This window comes from Onychostruthus taczanowskii, unplaced genomic scaffold (genome assembly GCF_017590055.1).
Source record: "Onychostruthus taczanowskii isolate IOZ18803 unplaced genomic scaffold, ASM1759005v1 scaffold165, whole genome shotgun sequence".
Lineage (NCBI taxonomy): Eukaryota > Metazoa > Chordata > Aves > Passeriformes > Passeridae > Onychostruthus > Onychostruthus taczanowskii.
Window position 1 is genome coordinate 485,624 of NW_024498851.1, and position 19,588 is coordinate 505,211.

General features: G+C 43.4%; 1 protein-coding gene across 3 annotated transcripts in view; it reads left to right on the plus strand.

Moving 5' to 3' along the window:
• LOC121333329 (protein spinster homolog 2-like) overlaps positions 1-19,588 on the plus strand; it is a 134,446-nt gene that overhangs the window by 75,753 nt on the left and 39,105 nt on the right. For all 3 annotated transcript variants that reach the window (XR_005952270.1, XR_005952271.1, XM_041399571.1), the window contains exons 4-8: positions 7,560-7,711; positions 9,540-9,606; positions 12,173-12,315; positions 13,416-13,568; positions 15,218-15,407. Coding sequence is in view for 1 of the 3 variants with exons in the window: in XM_041399571.1 (XP_041255505.1) it covers positions 7,560-7,711; positions 9,540-9,606; positions 12,173-12,315; positions 13,416-13,568; positions 15,218-15,407 (705 nt within the window). In the remaining 2 variants the exon portion in view is untranslated. The remainder of the gene's footprint in view (positions 1-7,559; positions 7,712-9,539; positions 9,607-12,172; positions 12,316-13,415; positions 13,569-15,217; positions 15,408-19,588) is intronic.

The following is a 19,588-nucleotide window of genomic DNA, read 5'->3' on the forward strand; positions in this document are numbered from 1 at the left end:
ATGTAACTTTGAGTTTCATACCTAGATTTGACATAGCATTCCCATCAAGTATTTGGGCTCAGGACTTATATCCACCAATGGAAGCCAGGTGCCTTGCTGATATATATGCAAAATTCATAAAGCTTTAGGGGTGCACAGTGTTGGAAGATGTATTTAAGCTTATCTGTTCTGCTGTGGCCTTTGTCATCCACCCAGGCACAGAATGGAATTTGAAACATCAGCCTCATTGTTTAATGTCAGCTTGTCTCTCATGCTATGTCAGTGTCCTTGTTTGACTTAGAAACTCTCACATTTTTCAAGGTGAGCCCTCATTCCTGGGAGGGCTGAGAGAATAGGAGCCTTTAGTGTTTAAACAAATATGTAATGTCATTCCAGTGCTCAGCTCTTCAGTGACTCTCAGCTAATGAGCTGGAATTTGAGCTGTGACTGTGCAGGAGTCAATGCTCTTAGTCACCACCCCGATACTCAGAGCAGGTTCCTGGTTTGGCTTACCTCATAGTTAATGGTGCATCTTTTGGCAAAAGGTGTGGTGTGTCATCATTAGCCATTTAAATCCTGCAAAGTGCTGGGAAAACTTACAGGAGCAGAGGAGGAAGTGGTGTTTGCCTGGCCAGAAAATGCAGGGTCTGCTCAAGAAGGGCAAATTCTTGCATGTGAGTGCAGCTGTCAAAGGGAACCACTGTTGTGCAGCCCTTGAATCGATGTTTGAGCCCTGGGGGGTTTACTTTGTTCAAATGGCTCCTGCAGTGTCTCACATTTATCCAGCTGATCACTTGTGACTGCTGTGCTACCCTAGCTGCCTAGTGCAAGGCTCAGCCAGGTGGAGAAATACAGGAGTGTAACTCAGGGAAAATTAAGTCAATCCCAATGATTTCTCCTTAGTTTATTGTCAGGCTCTGTGTGGCAATCCCAGCTGCCAGTGCTAGGAATGACTTCATGCACATCTTCTTTCAAAGGGTGCTTTCTCCTTAGTTTATTGTCATTTCACCACATTTTAGGCTCTGTGTGGCAATCCCAGCTGCCAGTGCTAGGAATGACTTCATGCACATCTTCTTTCAAAGGGTGCAAATCCTGATTCTATAGTCTTGATTTCTGCATAATGTTCATAAAATAAAAGAAGGAAAATACGGCCCAAAGAGGAATTTAATGGTACTGAGTCCTCTTTTACATCAGCTAAATGCATTATCCACAGGATTTAACTCAACATCCTCACATAGGGAAGGGTACAGGTGCAGGTGTTGTAGCAGTATAAAAGATCCTTCTTTTAGACCAGCAACAGCAGTTTTAAACATGGTTTGCATTGGTGCTGTGCACACACAGGAATTCATGACTCTGGAGTGACTCTCTCTGTGGGTTCTCCTCAGTCCATGTGTCCCTCATCTGACAGCAGCATGTGTTCAGCTTCTTTTGAGACCTTTGCAAGCTATTCCACATTCAAATGCAAATACTTAATAAACAAAGCTTAAGAATCATATGATTCTTCAGACAGTAAATCTCATGGCTTAGAGTTGTACACATATTTGGCAGATTATAGGTTTACCACTGGCAGATAATCTTTTAAAGAACCAGTGGCTTTACTCCTTTTGTTAACTAATTAAAAAAGGAGAAAGAACTTCAAGCTGTAATTAGACCTCTTAAAACACATATTACTCCCTGAATGGTCTATACAACTAGGATAAATGTATAATTAGGAGGTTTCACCAAACATGATTAAAGCCAGTCATGTGTCCTAGGCCATCAAACATTTATGTGTGCAGGAGATTGAAAGTCAGTATGAAGGTGTGAATAGAAACCACATTGTACATTTTATCTGTGGGACCTGATGTTCATCGAGGTCTTTTCTAACCTAAACAATTCAATGGTCCTGTATTATAAATATTTAACTTCAACCATGAAAGCTTTTTTTCAGATGTAAATTCTGGAAGGAGTGTCACATCCATAGCTTCTAGTGTTTGGTGACACTGGTGACAGCAATGAGACCAGGTCCCTCGGACCCCATCATCTGTCACTCTTGTTGTCTGTGACTTGCTGATAGTTTAAGACATGTGGAAGTTGGTAGGTAGAATTTTCTATTCCTTATTGGCACATTCCCAGGGCATAAGGATTTGTATCCATTCTGAAACTCACTTTTATTTTGAGAAATTGGGTTTATTTTGCTTTATGGCTAGAGGGTGTTTTTCCTTCTATATATTTAGGAGATGGGAAGAAGAGAACACATCCATTGACCCTTTTTATCTCCCATTCATAAATATCAGTGCTTTCTCCATGCATTAATTTCTGGTGATGTCATCTCTTGAAGGGAAATTCCCAGGAAGGCTGTGGCAGTTCTGGGTCTCTGCAGCCAACATTCTTTCCATATGTTGATGGTTTATTGGGTACTGGAATCTTCCCTGTGTCTCACCAGCCACACAAGCTGGACAAACACACACTGGAAGCCCTTTTGCATCCTGACTTGCTCCTGGAACTCACAGCAGCCAAATTGTGTGCCTCAGGTGTCCCTTCCCAGTGCCACAGCCAGGCTGGTGCCACAGTGCTGCTCTGTGGCTGCAGAATCCCAGCACAGCCACAGAGCTGCACCTTGGGCTGACACACAGGCAAGGAGGGGTATTGAGGCTGTGAATTCATTCCAAAAAACCCACTGCATCTCTCCAAACCAGGTGATGTTGGCAGCTCTCATGGAGGTGCAGACAGTCTCTCTTTCCAAAATTAAAGACAAATTAATTGCTTGTCCTAATAGCATCTTGTTTCAAAAAAACATCAGTTTCAGGCATTTCATTTTAGGAAAACACTACTGACAAGTGTTGACGTTGCTGGGCTTAACCTGTGGGGAAGGAATTAGTTCAGATCCTGAAAGCTGACTCAGATATTTTCAATTTTCCTGCCAGAAACCTACTTGCACAGATGAACAAATTACAGTAGAGTTACCAAGTCATATAGAAAGAAACTAGCTTCTTCAATATATATCAATTTCTGCTTGGGGAACAGTGAAATTCAGTTAAAGTCTGAGCTGCCTGTTCTGCTTTTGAGCACTGGCAGAATTGAGCTGGTGTCAGCCCTTCTTCTTTCATAAAACTCCTGAGAACACTGAGGTAGGACTTAAATGGAAAAGCAGTGGGGGGAAAATCCAGTGCAGAGGAAATGGCAAAGGTGTCATGCTACAGCTGTGGAGGAGAACAGAATTTTCCTCAGCATGTGGAATATCTGACTTTGCCATGTGTTTGTGCAGGTTGTCATGTCCACATACGCTTGGAGAGGAAAAGGGATGTTCTATGGGTGTATATGTATAAATGTGCACAAAAAATAGCAGCTGCCTGTAAGTGGTTTTGGGACCAGTTTCTGAGTGGTTCATGGAATGCCTGTGTGTTGCGGTGTGATGTCATGGCTTGCCTCAGTTCCCTTGGTTTCTCCCTGAAATGTCCTTCCCCAGGTGGGGTGTCAATCACCCTTCCTTTCCGACCCTTGACCCCTGCTGGGCACTGTCAATCAACCCAGAAATTCCAAGGAGAGCGTCGAGCAATTGGCAGGTTCAAAGGATGCTCTCCACCCCTGGGGGGCCATTGGCCCACCCAGGTGTCCCTCTCACCTGAGACCCCCTGTACCTGGCTGGTGCTCCCTGGGTCCCCTCCCCTGCCCCCTGCCCAGGCAAAAGGGCGAGCAGAGCACAAGGTCGAGGTTCTGTTGGAGGTTCGGTTGGAGTTGTTGCAAGATTCAGAGGCTGTGCCACCGAAATAAAACTGCCCCCTGCCCAGGCAAAAGGGCGAGCAGAGCACGCGGTTGAGGTTCTCTTGGAGGTTCGGCTGGAGTTGTTGCAAGATTCAGAGGCTGTGCCACCGAAATAAAAACTGGATTAAAAGCTCTCCATCAGGACCCGCTCCTTCCTTCACCTCGCCTCAAAGGTTTCTCCAGCTCAGAAGGCCAGAGCAGTGACCCCTCACAGCAAGCTCCAGCCGCAGGCTCTGGAGCTCGGGGCAGGCCCGGACTGTCCCCTGTGCCCAGTGTGACCGCAGGCACTGAACAGCGACTCTGGGCAGAAAACACCACGGGTGCCGCTGTTCGGTCAGCGGCCGAGGCCACACAGACCAAGGCAGCCCCGTCAGTAATATTGGTACACTCCAATACCTGTGGTCCAAATGAGCAGCAGTGTAAGAATTTTAGAGTTGTTTTGTTGTTTGTAATTTTTTCTTCTTATATGGAAAACAAAAAGACAAGACCTGTCATGGATGGGACCGCTTTTTGCCTTGAGGAGCTCCACAGCTGTCCCTTTTCAGGGACAACTAAAACATAAATTTTGAGTGACTGATTAGTGTTGGAAGATGGAGGTCCCAGCTCATTTTAGCGAATTAATTTTATCACATGAGTTCCAACAGGGTGCATGCTAGCCAAGATCCCAAAGAACTGGTAAGAAGAGGAATTAGCTCTTTAATCCTAGATACAGAGCTCAGAAAGCAGGCACCAACTATGAATAATTCCCTAAATTGTTTAAGATTTTTGTATGTTTAATCTAGATATCACAACTTAATGGCTGGATGGTCCGTAGTCTTGAATATCTGATCTCAGAAGGGCAATACCATTCAGGTCTTTATGTGGATTATGCTTTTTAAGACTGCTTTTATTCCCAGATGAAGTAAAAATCTCATTACTTAAGTTGGAATACCACTGCTTCAAGGAACATAGTTTAAATATTAAACAGATATTTAAAGTGTGTCAGCATGGGATAAGCCAGGGAGAGGGATTTGAGGAGAAACTGAGAGAGAAGAGTGAATGTGTTACTTGTTGCAGATGATTTCATGGTACTGGGCATCTGATTCCATGGTGTTGATGAAACTGAGTCACTCTATACCACAAAGGGAATACTTGGTACAGTTTTCCTGCTTTGCACAAGGTTTGTAAGAGGAACCTTCTCACAGCATTGTTTGGAGAAAATTCCTACCCAGTGCGCTGGTGAGCACAAAATTGTGTCATTTTTCTGTAGGTGTTTCAAATTTGAGGAACATCCAGTGTATTTACAAACTTGTCATTTTTCAGTTGTAGGTAACACTGTCCATGCTCATCCCAGGCAGGTGACTACTTTGCCTGTCACTCTCTCTGTGATCCAGATCTAAACTTCCTCAGAAACCACAGCCAGCCTCCAGTTCCCTGCTTTCTAATTCTGCCTGACTAAGCCTTTCAGCACGTTACAAATACTGTTGCTCATTCAAAATACCTTGGTTACCTGTGCACCAATGACTGCCAGCATATTTCTGCAGTGGAGTGGTTGAGCATTGGGAAATTGACATAAATTAAATCACTTGAGTCACAGTATTGCCCTTTCTGCTCACACCCACGTGTGTGAGTTACGTATGTGCAGCTTGTGGGAGATGTATGAATGTGAGCAGCACTGCACACACCCTGCCAGCAAACAAGGAACTTGTATTCCTGCAGAAAATGGGTATTACTCCAGAATTCACACCAAAATATGAGGAAGTGAAGAGTACATGAAAGTATTTTGTTTTTGTGGCTGTTGGAATCCTCAAAATATTCTTTTCAACCAGGGATTACAGTGAGCAAAACAATGCAAAGATGTCAGTGGTAGATTTTTGTCTGCTGATGGATATATTTATGACTGATGCACATAGCTTGGAGTCTGTGTGGCATTTTCCATGTTTGTGAATGAGACTTGTACTCTAGCTTGGCTTTGCTGTGGGCACAAAATCAGTCATTTCCCTTGACTTTTTCCTATCTGAGGAAGAAGAATTGGTAATTGCTCATTTCTCCCAAAGCACTTTCATGGTTAAGGACAGATCACAGACTGGTTTGGGCTGGGAAGGAACTTAAAGCCCATCCCATCCCCTGCCATGGCAGGGACACCTTCCACTATCCCAGGTTGCTCCAAGCCCCATCCAGCCTTGCCTTGGACACTTGCAGGGATGGGGCAGCCACAGCTGCTCTGGGCACCCCATGCCAGGGCCTCACCACCCTCACAGGCAAGAATTTCTTCCTAATAACTAATTTAAACCTGCCTTCCTTCAGTTTAAATCCCTGCTGTTCTTCTCACAAATGATCTACAGAATAATGACAGCAAATTGAGGATTTGTAGAGGTTAAATTTGTAGAAATAGATTTCCCTGTGCTTACAACTTTCTGCATTGACTGCTTCATTTCTGTCCCTGCAATTATTTCTGGGTGTAGCTCAAGTTGCTTAGATGGCTGAGAGTTTGCTTGTTCTCATGTATCTGGTATTCAGGCATCAAAGCCTTATGTCTTAACCTGCACCCAGCAGCACCCAGAAAACTGCAGGGGCAGTGAAAGAGTTTAGGTGGAAAATCAGGTCCTCACAGTTCACCAATGTGTTGCTTGAAATGGGCCATTAAAAAAATTCTATTAGATAAGCAATTCCTTTTTGACTATTTTAGATTGTGTTGTGCTGAATGTGAAGTGTGTCCTTGTGGCATTCACATGCTCTGAACACAGAGAAGGAAGAGAAAACAATTCTTATCTTTACTTGCTGCTCCTGTTGTTTTTGCACATGTGGAATATGTTAGGAAGATTGTTTACTTGAAGTGATTTGTCAATTGGGTTCTGCTGAGGATTGTTTTGTTTCCTTGGCCAGTTGGAAAAAGCTGTGTCCTGGCTGTCTAGAGACAGTCATGAGTTTTCTTTAGTATGTATCTTTGTATAGTATAGTATCCTTTTAGTATTCTTTAATATAGTATACTATAATGTAATATAATATAGTTTTAATAAAGCAATTGGTCCGCATTCTGAGTCAATGGAGTCAGATACCAATCATTCCCAGACGTTGGGGTCGCCTGTTTTTTGATATATTCTCATCCTGTGGGATTGCCCTTCACCCAGAGAGGCAGGTGCTGCCTGGGCAGCTGAATGCTCCTGCACACCCCTGCCCTGTGTGGCTCTGGGTCATTCCCTGCAGGTCCTGCTTAGAGAGTACACGTGTGTTCCTGGGCTTCCCAGTAAAGCTCAGGTCTCTTCTGAGAGTTTTGGGGAGGTGTCTGCTGCTGTTCAAGGCAAGTGGAGTGAGATGGGTGCTCAGCACCTTAGAAAGATTCCATTATTCCATAGTTTTTAGTGAAGAAACACATTTAGTTTGGGGGATTTCAGGTTCCACTCTTTCCCAACTTTGAAGAGCCTTTAGGATTCCACAGTAGAACCTGTCCTTGGCACGCTGGGGAGGATGGGTTGTGCTTGGCAGGAGTTGCTATTCCTGGATCCCAGAGCAGGGTTTGTTACACTCACCCACCTCCCCAGACCTTCCCAACTCAGCATGAGTGAGCTGGGATCAGGAAACAAACTAGGAGTCTTCTGCTTCTTTTAGGATATATTATTGTATGTCACTGAGTAAATGTTTTGTTATTACTTTTCTTTCATGCCTATAAATCTTCACAAAAAATATAGTCCCTTTCTTCTGGGCAAAAGACAAATGAAACAACTGAAGTTCTAAAAATAAATGCATACAGGAGAATAATTTTCCAGTCACATGAATTTATCTTTCCCTGACTGTTGTCCATCCTGAATTAAAAAAGCCAAGGGGGGACCTGGTAATGTTTATATTTCTTTTCTCAGTATTTCTGGCTCCTTGTGCTCTCACGGGGTTTGGTTGGCATTGGTGAAGCGAGTTATTCTACTATTGCACCAACCATCATTGGAGACCTGTTCACCAGAAACACGAGGACCCTGATGCTGTCTGTTTTCTACTTTGCAATTCCTCTGGGCAGGTAAGTGACACAAAGGTTCTTCAATCTGCTTATGGCTTTTCTCTTAAATAAACTCACATAGATCTGAAATTGCTAATGATGATAGCTCTTGACTTGGGCTGGAATGCAGACAGGAAAATATTGTGAGCAGTGACTAATTAGTTGCAGGAATTAGATTCTTTTTTGGACATGTTGCTGGTTCATGTGTGACTTTTGGGAACTAATGGGAAGTTTGTTGTTGTTTTATTTAGTTTTTTTCCTCTTTTTTTTACAACAAGGGGGTGGAAATGGAATAAAAATATTTTAGCTGACTTTTTCTTTCAGTGGAATTTCTTTATCAGTCCAACACAGTATCTGATTGTTGGGACAGGAGGGAATCTGTCATTATTTTTTAAAATGGCCAACCCTCTATTGTGAGGTTGTCAGCAAAGTGTCTTTGCATAGTTTGCATACCATTTCCCAGAGCTGGACAACATCCTGGGAAAAAGGGCAATAGGGGTTCATTTCCAGCAGGGAATACATGGGCAACATAGTCCAAACTCAGAAAAAAACTTCTAGTGGTGCATTTTACAAGCTGGAGCACTTACCTGTGAGATAAAACTCACAAACATCCTTTTGCTCTTGAGGAAAAAGACAGAAACAGATCCTTAACTGATGAAAAGAATATTTTGCCAAGAGGACCAAGGATTCCAAGTATTCACATAGAAAATTCAATTACTTTCAAATATTCATCCTGTTAAGTCTGATTCTGGGACTTCATTGTCTCAATATCCAGCAGCAGTGTGGATTACAAAGCCATAGAGGATAGGACAAAAGCTGTAAACTGAAAGAGGTTTTGATTGGATATTAGGAAGAAATTATTCGCTGTGAAGGTGGTGGAGCCCTGGCACAGATTCCCAGAGAAGCTGTGGCTGCCCCTGGGTCCCTGGAAGTGCCCAAGGTTGGACAGGGCTTGGAGCAGCCTGGGATAGTGGAAGGTGTCCCTGTCCATGGCAGGGGGTAGAACTGGATAGATTTTAAGGTCTCTTACAATCCAAACCAGTCTGTGATGATTCATGGTTTGATTTTGGGGCCTGTCTGGGTGAAATGTCCAGCTCTAGGGAGGTTATAGCTGACAACCTCCAAAGCTTAGCAGACTCTTCAATAAAGGAAGGGGGCTCGGGGAGGGGGGCTCACAGTTGCCCCACTGCAATCCTGGCAACTTTTAGCCAAGGCAATCTCAGCAACAAATGCAGCAGTTTTGAAAAAGGGTACTTACCTTCAGTTCATGTTGAGAGAACTGTGGCTACGTTCACCTTTAGTCTCTTGTGATGCACCTTTTGTCTTACATGTGGCTGAACATCTCCCATCAAACTTCTTGCGTATTCTTCTTGGTTTTTCTTCCAAGCTAATAGAAAATAGTCTCTTCCTGCTTAATTAGAAACAAGTATTATTTAGTGGCAAGAAAAAAAATCTAATGATGGAATATGTCCTGTCCTTGAAGGGCACTTTTTAACTGAAAGCTTGAACGTAAAATTGTTTAATATTCATATTAGCACAGAGAAAGGCCTGATGTAGAAGTGAAAATTGGGAAATAAATTCTTTTTGAGTCTTTCTTTCCATCCACTGTAGATTGAAAAGTCAGCTATAAGCTTCCAAATTTCCATCAGATTTGTACATTTTTACATCAGCAGTGCTGGGTAGAGTCACATACTAGCCACCCTTTGCTTCAATCCCCATATTTCATCCTGTGGGACAGGAGAGCTGAGGACACACAGTTGGTTGTGCCTCTCTTTGCCTTTGTCTGAGAACAGCTGTGACTGTGGCACACTTAAAGCTCTGACCAGCTCTCTCTTGGCCTTTCTTGCAGTGGCTTGGGATACATCACTGGCTCGAGTGTGAAGCAGGTTGCTGGAGACTGGCACTGGGCACTGCGGGTGAGTCCCTTCTAATGACACATCTTAATGAGAGTTGGTTGGTTGATTAGTGTTAGGAAGAGTTCCATCACACAATGGCTCAACCTGTCGTTATATCTGAAAGGTGAAGGATTGGAATTTACATCTGTGGATGTTGAGTGCGTGGCAGATGCACTCTCTAAGCAAAGATACGTGGGCTTGGCTCGTGGGACTTGGTATTTTTCCCTACTTGGGAGCAAGAATTTTCCAATCACTTTGTTATCAATCAATTAATCAATCAATCATGACTTTTTGATGGGGAAAGGAAGGCAAGGCTTTGGCCTTAAATCAACTCCACAGTCTTTCAGTCTCCTGCTGTCAAGAAACTCTGAGAATGGTTTCCGGCTTTGAGGAAAAAACACTTTGTTCCAGTTTCCGCTTGTTTTTCTGCCCTGAGACAGTCCGTTTCCTTCTATTTTAACCTCTTGGGACCCTGATAAATGGGCTGAAAAGATAATCCACTCCAATCACATACTCACAAACAGCTTCTGCACACAAAGATGTCTTGAAAGAGCTGGGAGGAAGTGGCCCAGCAGAACTGGTTTCTGACCTTTGCTGCTGTGGGTGGCACGTGAGAGGCATTCTCTGGCTCTGGCACTTCACAGAGACCATGAATCTCATGAAGCTCGGGCCAGCACTGTTTATAACAGTTGGTGATGAAATGCAAGGGTTTCCATCTGAAGCAAATATGCCCTCTGTGACACAGACCGTGCCCAGGGTAAGCAAAGCCAGGAACATCACCAAGAATGGATCATCTGGGAGAGTGGAGGGCAGCTTCCAGCTGTGCACCTGGAGTGGAAAGTGGAGTAGCCTAAAGCTTCCCACCAGGAGGATGCTGCCTCATTAGCAGAAATATTTAAGAGTGTCATGAACTTTTGAGCAGAGGTGAACACAAGGAGTGAAAACTCCAAAACCTGTCCTCTGGTCAGCAGGGCTTTAACTGGAGCTTTAACTCTTGGAAAACCCAAATCTGTCTGTAAAACCCAAATGGGTAATCTGTGAAAAGAGATCATCACTAGGACTTTTTAGGTAGTGTTTTCATAGTTATCCTGAGAAGTCCAGGCTATCTGCAAGACTGTACCCCTTACAGGTCATGATTTCCACTATAAATGACACATTGGTGCAGGATTCCCTAGCTGTACAAAATTTGGGGAATCTGATGAGCTGCACACATCTGTGGTGGTTGCTTTGGACATCATTGCTCAGGCTTTGTAGTCACACAGCACATACAGAAGGCATCCAGACATCACTGTAAGGCAGCTTCCATCCCTGTGGCAATCATCTGCTCTTGCAAGATGGGAATGACTCCCTAAGATGATGCTTCCCTCTGTGATCTCCTGTGGGCTCCAAATAAAGAAGAGGCCAGGAATAATCCACACTTCAGTGGGCTGAAAAAGAGAGAAGGGCACGTGGACAAGTGGCAGCTTTGTCTCTGGATCTAACAATAAAGTGAGTGTTTTACTGCAGCATTACTGAGTGCCCATGGATATTGTCCTGATGGGTACTTAAGCTTTTAGATAAAAATCAAAGACACTTGCAATCATCTGGCTGTAGAAAAAACAGCATTTCCAATATTTTTTACCAGTTCTTTGTCTTCTGTTCAGCTGTCATAAGGATACTGTATCAGGCTTCAGTGAATTCCTGGATGAGTGATTTTCTTGACTTCTAAGTTCTGAAATATTTTTGTCTTTCCTTTCCTAGAAGGATTGTGAGTTTGTCATCTTTGGGCATGAAAGACTGCTCCATATCTAAAGGCCATTCTCAGGTTAATAATGGAAGGGTTTTTCGTGTTTTTTTTTCCTTGGACAGGAATTATTTTTTAAATAGCATGTCTAGATGAGATTATAGTTCAGGGAAATCACTGTTCCTGTTTTCCTGATGGAGCTGTTTTCCATTCTGACAATAATGGAATTTCAGTGTCAAAAGAAGAATAGTTCTTATAGCTTACAAAATGCTGTGGGATCTTTGTATTTTTGCCTAGAGCTTGGGAGAAAGGGTTGGATATTGGGAAATCAAGCCCTTGAATGCATTGTTTCCCTATCTTCCAGCCTGAATTTTCAGTATTTCTGGGTCTGTTGTACTGAGGAAGATGCCTGAAAACAGGAAGCCATTGTGGGTTACTGGAAGAGGGATGTATATCAAGCAAGAGTTTTCAAAGCCAGCATGTTCCCTACATCCAGAAATATTTCAGCTGGTCTAATTGCCTTTAAATGGCCTCTGCACTCACCCAGAAACCAGCTGGTCTCTCAGCCCAGCTGGGAGTGGGTTTCCAAAGAGTTAAAGACCACTCAAGAATCATGTTTAGATGAATCTTCTTACTAACACAATGGACTGCCTTACTCAGAGTATTTTCAAAGCTGCATGTTTCCAGAGTGAGATAAGAGAGTGCAGGGAATGACATGGAGGAAGAAAGGAGCAGAAAGCTTACAGGTTCTGACTGGCTGTGAGGAGCAGTCACTGAAACCAAAAGGATGTATTCTGCTTCTTCCTGACAAGTCAAAGCAAACCCTCCTGACTACTGTGCTAATTCCCTGCTCCTTTCTTGCAGGTATCTCCACTCCTAGGAATGATAACAGGGACACTCATCTTGATATTTGTGCCTGCTGCTAAAAGAGGAAATGCTGAACAGCTTGGGGGGCAGCTGAAGGCTCGGACTTCATGGCTGAGAGACATGAAAGCATTGATTAGAAAGTAAGAGCATGAGTAAAAACCATGTTTTGTCTCTAATACTTAATTAGAACATCCAATGATCTGGATTTAGCACGGTGAGACTGAAAAGTGACGACATGCAGGGAGTTGCAGGAAGTTTAGTCTGTGGACCTAGGGAAGAAAATCACAGTTACATGAGGTATTGACTGCTGTGACAATGACGAATTCCAAGTTTTGCTCTAACCTTTCCAAGACTGACATCTAAGCAAAAGCCTGCTTTGTTTGGCTCATACTTCACACAAATCAGGGCTTTTGAAGTGTAGAAATTGCTGTGTTCCTGTATTAATTGTTGTGCCACTGCTGTTCAGACACTTAGATCCTTTTTCTTCTTTAAAAGAGCTATTCTGCTGAGGGGGAAAAGAGAGTTTTAGCAATTTAAGATAAAAAAACACACAGAAGCTTGCACTGTGGCAAGTTTAAATATATGTGAACAACCATGTGTGGCTGAATCTATGAGAACTGAATGTGCTTGGGCACTTGTACGTGTGCATAAAGGTTCACATGCTCACAAGTGCTTCAGCAGCTGCACTTCCTTCCAGAAATCTGGCCTGTGAATGTGCAAATACTTTCACTTGTGAATTGAGAGTTAGCTTGTAATTCTGATGGGAAACTTGTGATGGAACTGCTGGCTAGAATACCTCCCTGGTATTGTCATCCCGTGCCAAAGGACTGTGAAAAGCGATGTGAGCTAATTTATCATTACTTCTATGGTACTGCTTTTGGTAGTTTATGTAAGTAGTAACCATATGGTGGCATGGATGGGGAGGGAGAAGAGGTGACATTAGGGTGAAAGCCTTGTAATTCACACATCATGTCTTAGTGACCAAGTACTGATTGTCTTGTCAAACAGCCCCTGTGTAGCATCTCTGATGAGTTCAGTATATTATTGGAGCATCACATGTGAACCTTCCCTGCTTCTTATTCTCCATGCCTTTATAGCTTGTGTTACCTCTGCCCCTTGGCAAAGGGAGGTGGCAAGTGTGGGGGAGCACTGGGCTGTGTCACTGAAGCACTGGCTCCTGTGTGGGGGTCCTGCTTTTCCACCTTCCCCACTAAACCTGCTCTTGGTTTTGTCTCCCCAGCCGCAGCTATGTGTTCTCATCCCTGGCCACCTCAGCTGTCTCCTTTGCCACGGGGGCACTTGGTATGTGGATCCCTCTGTATCTTCACAGAGCACAGGTTGTGCAGAAGACAGCAGAGACCTGCAGCTCCCAGCCCTGTGGCACCAAAGATAGGTGAGAGTCAGAGTCAGCTGCTTACAGAGGGGGTGGGGGATTATTTACCAGAGGAAACAGGCAAGTCCCACAGAGACAAGGTACTAGAATGTCTGTAATTTCCTCTAGGTCCTTGTAACAATGATAGGAAATGCTGGGATTGTAAACTAGGCTTTATTTCTCTTCTTCATTGCATGAAGTCAAACCAAGGGAGAAGCAATGACCTCAGCTCTGTCTTAGTTCCCAGGCTGTGGTGCAGAGTAGAAAAGATAAATCCTCTAAGGAGGATGTTTGGAGAGCTGAGAATTTGGTTCCTTAAGACCCATCTGTGGTAGCAGCAGAATAAGCTGGCAGGTTAGGGAGCCCCAGTGGTGCCTGTAATTCAGAGGTTGGAATGGTTTCCCTAAAGCTGCAGAGACTAATCCTGTAGGTTTTTGTTTCTGTGTGAGGCAGGACTTCCCTGTTTTATTGCTCTGTAAACTGCTGTGTGTGCTGAGTTTTGCTGAAGAATGTCCCAGAGATCTGGGACACTTTGGGCTGGAGTGTTTGATGCTTTCCAGTGGTTTGGGTTTTCAGTCCTGGTTATGGAATATCACTTGCAACACATAAGCTGTGAAAAGTAATACTTCATTTTGTGATTTACAATGGTGGCACAAAACAGGAAATGCTATAAAAGCATTCCTCTAGGTAAATAAAAGATACTAACAAAACCTTTTGTCAGATCTTTTGCTTTTTAGTTCATAAGGGAGAATAATATTAGGGAAACTTTCTTGCCATAACAGACATAATCCCATCTCAATTAAAGTAGTTAGTGGTGTGGAGTCCATCAACCAGAGTGTCCAGCAGGCAAGCTCAGGCTGTTCCACAAAACACACAGCTCCAGCCTGACTGCCTGTCTGCTGTTCACAAAGAGAAGTTCCCCCTCCTTGATGACACCTCAGTTTTGAGCTGTCCTCAACCTACTCTGATGTGGTTGCCCAAGACCCTGTAATCCAAGTCCTGCACATATCATATGGAGAATGCTCCTGGCTCTTTAAATTGAAATTAGCATATTTCAGATGTGTAACCTAACAGCAAAGAGCTTCTTTGAAGTGGCCTGAAAAGAGTTATAAAGTCAGAGTATGTTGGAAATCACTGGTATTTAAGAGTCTTTTTAGGTTTTCTTGCCCTGAAGCTTCCTGGTGCCTGCCCATGATTTCCCCTCACATGATCAAAGTACAGGTTGTTAATTAGTTTTGTGTATACATAATTAGCTGTTCAGGGCTCTTCCTAGGAATCCCAGTTCCACCCAAGGAAGCAGCATGAGCCCTTTGCACCCCTTTGCCCATGGATCAAAACCTGTGTAAAATGATAAATTTCATATGCTGTGTTTTTCTTAATTGCAGGGGAAGAGGACTAAAATCATGAGCACTTGTTTTATTTCAAATATGAAAATCCATTGTGCAAATTGTGCAAATTTCCATTAGTCAGTTTATGCTAATAATTATATTATTAATAATAAAATAATAATGCCTAATAAAATAATAATATCTAATACCTAATAAAGTAATAATACCCAAAGACTATGCCCATTTTGGGGAAAACCTCAAAAAAATCCTCCCACCTTTCTCTTACTTTCTTTCTTTCTTTCTTTCTTTCTTTCCTTTTTTTTATTTTTTATTTTTGGATAGTTTGATCTTCGGAGCAATCACGTGCTTCACTGGCTTCCTGGGTGTAATCACAGGGGCAGGAGCCACCAAATGGTGCAGGTCCAAGACCCAGCGAGCTGATCCTCTCGTCTGTGCTGTTGGAATGCTGGGATCAGCCATCTTCATCTGTCTGATATTCGTGGCAGCCAAGAGCAGCATCGTGGGAGCCTATGTAAGTATAATCCTCTCCATATGCCAGCCCCTACCCAGCTCCTTAAAGGCTGTGTGCACTGTCCCCTGCAGAAAGCCTGGGATGTTCTCTTTGCCCTTCTGGATGTCCTTCTTTTTGCCTCTTGGCATTCTGGCACTGTCTAAGTGTGCCTGAAATCTCAACTGCTTATCCCTGCTGCCATCAGAATTCAGAGCTCCATGGAAACCCACAGCCTTTGGGCTGTTCTATCTGCACCTCAATCCACACCTTTATTGCTCTTGCCTAATGTTTTGGTACAGGAAAATTGAGCACTTCCCTTGCAGTGTGGGTAATGTAGCTGCAGTGGTACCAGATGACAGTTACAGTGTAATTTGTCTGTGGGCAAGCTTTTGGCTCCCTTTCAGTACCATTCATTTCCATAACCAGGTGGATTGCACCAGGCCAGTATTAATAAGCCAGCAATTTCAATTTGTTATCTGTATTACCATAGCCCAGGAACCTACAGTACTTGATGCTGCACAAATGCAGATTAAAATATGGCCCTTCCCTGAGGGCTTATCATTGAATTATATGAAAAGATATCAAATAGATCCAGATAAATAGAATGGTTTGGGTTGGAAGGGACTTTTGAAGGTCATCCAGCTCTCCCTTGCACTAGACCTTGCTGCTGAGAGCCCCCTCCAATCCAGCCTTGAATATTTCCAGGAATGAGGCATCCACCACCTCCTGGCCACCCTGTGCCAATGCTTTACCACTTTTAAAAAACTCCTTCCTTATATCTCATCTAAACCAACCCTCTTTTAGTTAGACTAAAGGGACAAAGAAAAGCTTAACAGTAATAATTCAGCCTCAGGCTAGAGTCTTGCTTTCAGTAGGGAGTAAAAATCCAGGCACTGAACAAATGTCTGGTTCCCTTTTAATGTCAGAATGAGAGAAGCCTGGGACCTGGGAGAAGTTTATGAAGGGAAGGTATGAGATGTTTGGAGTAGTGGGAAAACCCTTCTCAAAGTCCACCCTTGACTTCCACACAGCAGCACCTGCTCATCCAGCAAGAAGAATTCCTGTACAAGTAACCAGCCAGCTGCTGTTCCTCATTTCTCTGTGTTTTGAGCACTGGCCTGGCCATGGTTATTTGCTGAGTCTTTCAGCAGCTGCCACAGTTATGGGGAAGCACAACCAGAAAGAGTGGAAGTTCAAAATCATTAAGACTCAGCCAAGAATACCTCCTCTGGCTATTTAAGATTCAGGTCTCTGGCTGCCCATGAGGTAACATTTGAACTGGCAGAAAATGATCACCTCAGACAACTTGTGAGAGGGTGTTACTGGTTGGTGAATCATTAACCCTCCTTTCATTGATCTATCACACCCCTCACCTGCTCCCTCCACCTCTTTGTGCAGACAGAGCTGTGATTTTCTCCTTTCTCAGACCTAGTGACAGACATGTTCATTTGTGGTGTTCAGTCTCTTTATACAGAAGCTTCTTCCTTTCTAGGCTGGAAATACTGTTTTCAGAAATCATGCAGCAGGAGGTGGCTATTAATCTCATTTATATCTTTTTTTCTGTTTTTTTTTTTTTTAAGAGCCATGTGACTATTCTGCATTGTTTAAGTATATAAATATAGATGGTATCATTTAAACAGTCCTCAAACCAATTTATTTTATTATGGATGAGTAGTAAATCTAATAAAGAGTCAATGATTTGCAAAGGAAGTTACGGCTGCTTATGGAGGGGGTATAGGGAATATGAGCCTGTTTGTGATGCTGTTAGGCTGAAGCAAGAAGCTCTGCCTCTCCAGAGCCCTAAATACTCTGCTGCTGGAAACCTGTGCCCAGAAAGAGGGGACAGGTGTGGGTTGGAGCTACCAGTGTCTCATTATTGTAGCAGTGCCACACTGAATTGACTTTCCAAGGCAAGTTTCTAACACAAACTCAGTTTTTCTATGCCATTCAAAGAGCTGTTGCAATCTTGCAGTCTTCCAGAGAGTTAAATTCCCTTGTGTTTCAAGGAGAATGGGAGTAGGAGACCTGCATTGCCAGGTTGCATGGTGTAGCAGTTTCTCATTGCTCTTTGTTTTAAGTCTCATTGGTCCATAATGGAGAGAAGAGTGTGCTGTGGCTGAGGACAGAATGATGGGCTGGGTTACCTTCCTTATCTCAAAATCCGTGATGAAATCTCCTTCTGGAAACAATACAGTAAAATTGATGGGTTGATTTTCTTGTCTCTGCTATCTTCCTTGACAGCTTGTGCTGGCTCACATCCTTGAGTTCTGTGTCTGTGGAAGGCAAGGCAATGTCTGTCCCCCAGCATGGTGCTGTTTGCCAACCTTCTGTACTGTGACTGTCCTTAGGTTTCTGTCGTGGATCACACCGTGCAAAAATTGACAGTGAATGTTTTTGCAACCCTCCTTGGCTCAGAGCTTTAAAATTCTCACTTCCAAGCAATTAGGTGGGTTCCCATGAGAGGATGTTCTCTCTCACTGGGAGAGAGCGCTGTAGCAGCCACCAGCTCTCCACCATCTCCCTCCCTGCCTTAGTTAACAGCCGAGAGCTTTATTGCTGACTGATACAGGCATCAGCTTAAATGAAGTGTGCAGCACTCCAGCAAGAACCTGCAGTGCCCTTGCTTTTTCATTTCTTGGTTTTATAGGTTTTATCTTTTTGGAAAAGAGCTGCATTTCCATTAACATGATCACCCTGCCCCTTACAAGCTGTGTACTGTCTGCTCTCTCCCTCCCCTGAGCACATGTACTATTTCTCTCCTGCTCAGTCCTTTCTTGCAATTGTTTTTGGTCCCTGGGGGCAGTTGCTGTTCCCATTCTGTAGCAGACACTCCCACCTGAGGCAGGTAGGCAGGTGACTTTTTCCAGCCAGTCTTTTCATACTGTTCCAGTAAATTATTGGCAGTGGTGAAGTGGCTGGCAAGGTGGACTGAAACAACAATTCTGTATAATTTAGCTGCCCTGACACCTGTGTTTCTCTCTTTTATTAACCTGCTTGGTTGTATAGTTCAGTCACTTCTTACTCAGTTTTCCTTGCAGCGTGTGGATTTGTGTGTTGTAATCCAGCTCCTTAAAGCACTAATTTGCATATCTGTAAGTCCCACTTTTCCTGAAATACAAACTCTTTGAAACTTGCTTTTCAAACCTGTCTCTGGAAACCCATTACGTGTGGCATCATCATCTCACACTGCTCAGACATTTCAACTGCAGATTTTACACTTGTTTAAATCTCCAAGCGGCTGGAGAGAGATGCTCTGCTTTGCCTTCCTTTGACACTGTTCCAAATTCCTCATTTCAACATCTATTTCAATTCCTCAAAGACATTTTATGGTCTTGCAGAAACAGCAAATCCCAGTGTAAAACCTTACCAGAGAGCTTTTACAGCATCTTAGTCTCAACCCCAGGGACTTTCTGTTATCGTGTTGTTGGTGACCTGCCTGCTTCTGAGGCATCAATATTGCCCAGAACTGAGCTGGAGGTAGAATTGCTCCAAATTCAGGAGTACATGAGGGTGTCTCACCCACCACTTCAGAGAGGAATACAAATAATGAAGATATTGACAGCTACACCCTTTGCAAGCAGTCATGGAAGGCATTTGTAACCTGCTTAGAACTTGCTGTGAGAGCTGCTGGTGTGTCCACTCTGAAACCTGCTTTATTTATCATTTTGGGGAGTCAGAATTGGCTAACTGATCACTTAAACAGAAAAGCACAGATGAGCAATCAGACACCAAATGGACATAGTGAGATGTTACACAGCACAGCTGGAGTCAGAAATAGATGTATATGTAGAGGTGAAGTCTCAGTGTGAAATGAGGTTTCAAAAAGTGTGTGAGGAGTCAAAACTGTGAGCATTTCAGGAGCTATTATCTGCTCTGGGGCTGCCCTATTTGCTGTAAGCTTCCCTAGAGCCTCCCTTCTGCAGAAATGCCACATATCCTCACATGCCCTTTGCAGTGGGTGAACTCATTCTTGTAAGTCCCCATCAGCAGCTGAAGGACAGACATTTTTTAATGTATCTTCTATCCTGCTTTTTGATCTTGTTCCTCTTTTCCTTTTACCAGTACCCACAGAATCACATGTTTCATGGATTGGTTGAAATACACATTCATCAGCTCAGAACTGGTGTGCTCTGAAGTTTGTAGCATTTCAGTGATTTATTTAAAGGACTTGTGCTAAATTCCTGCACAAGGGACAAGTTCTT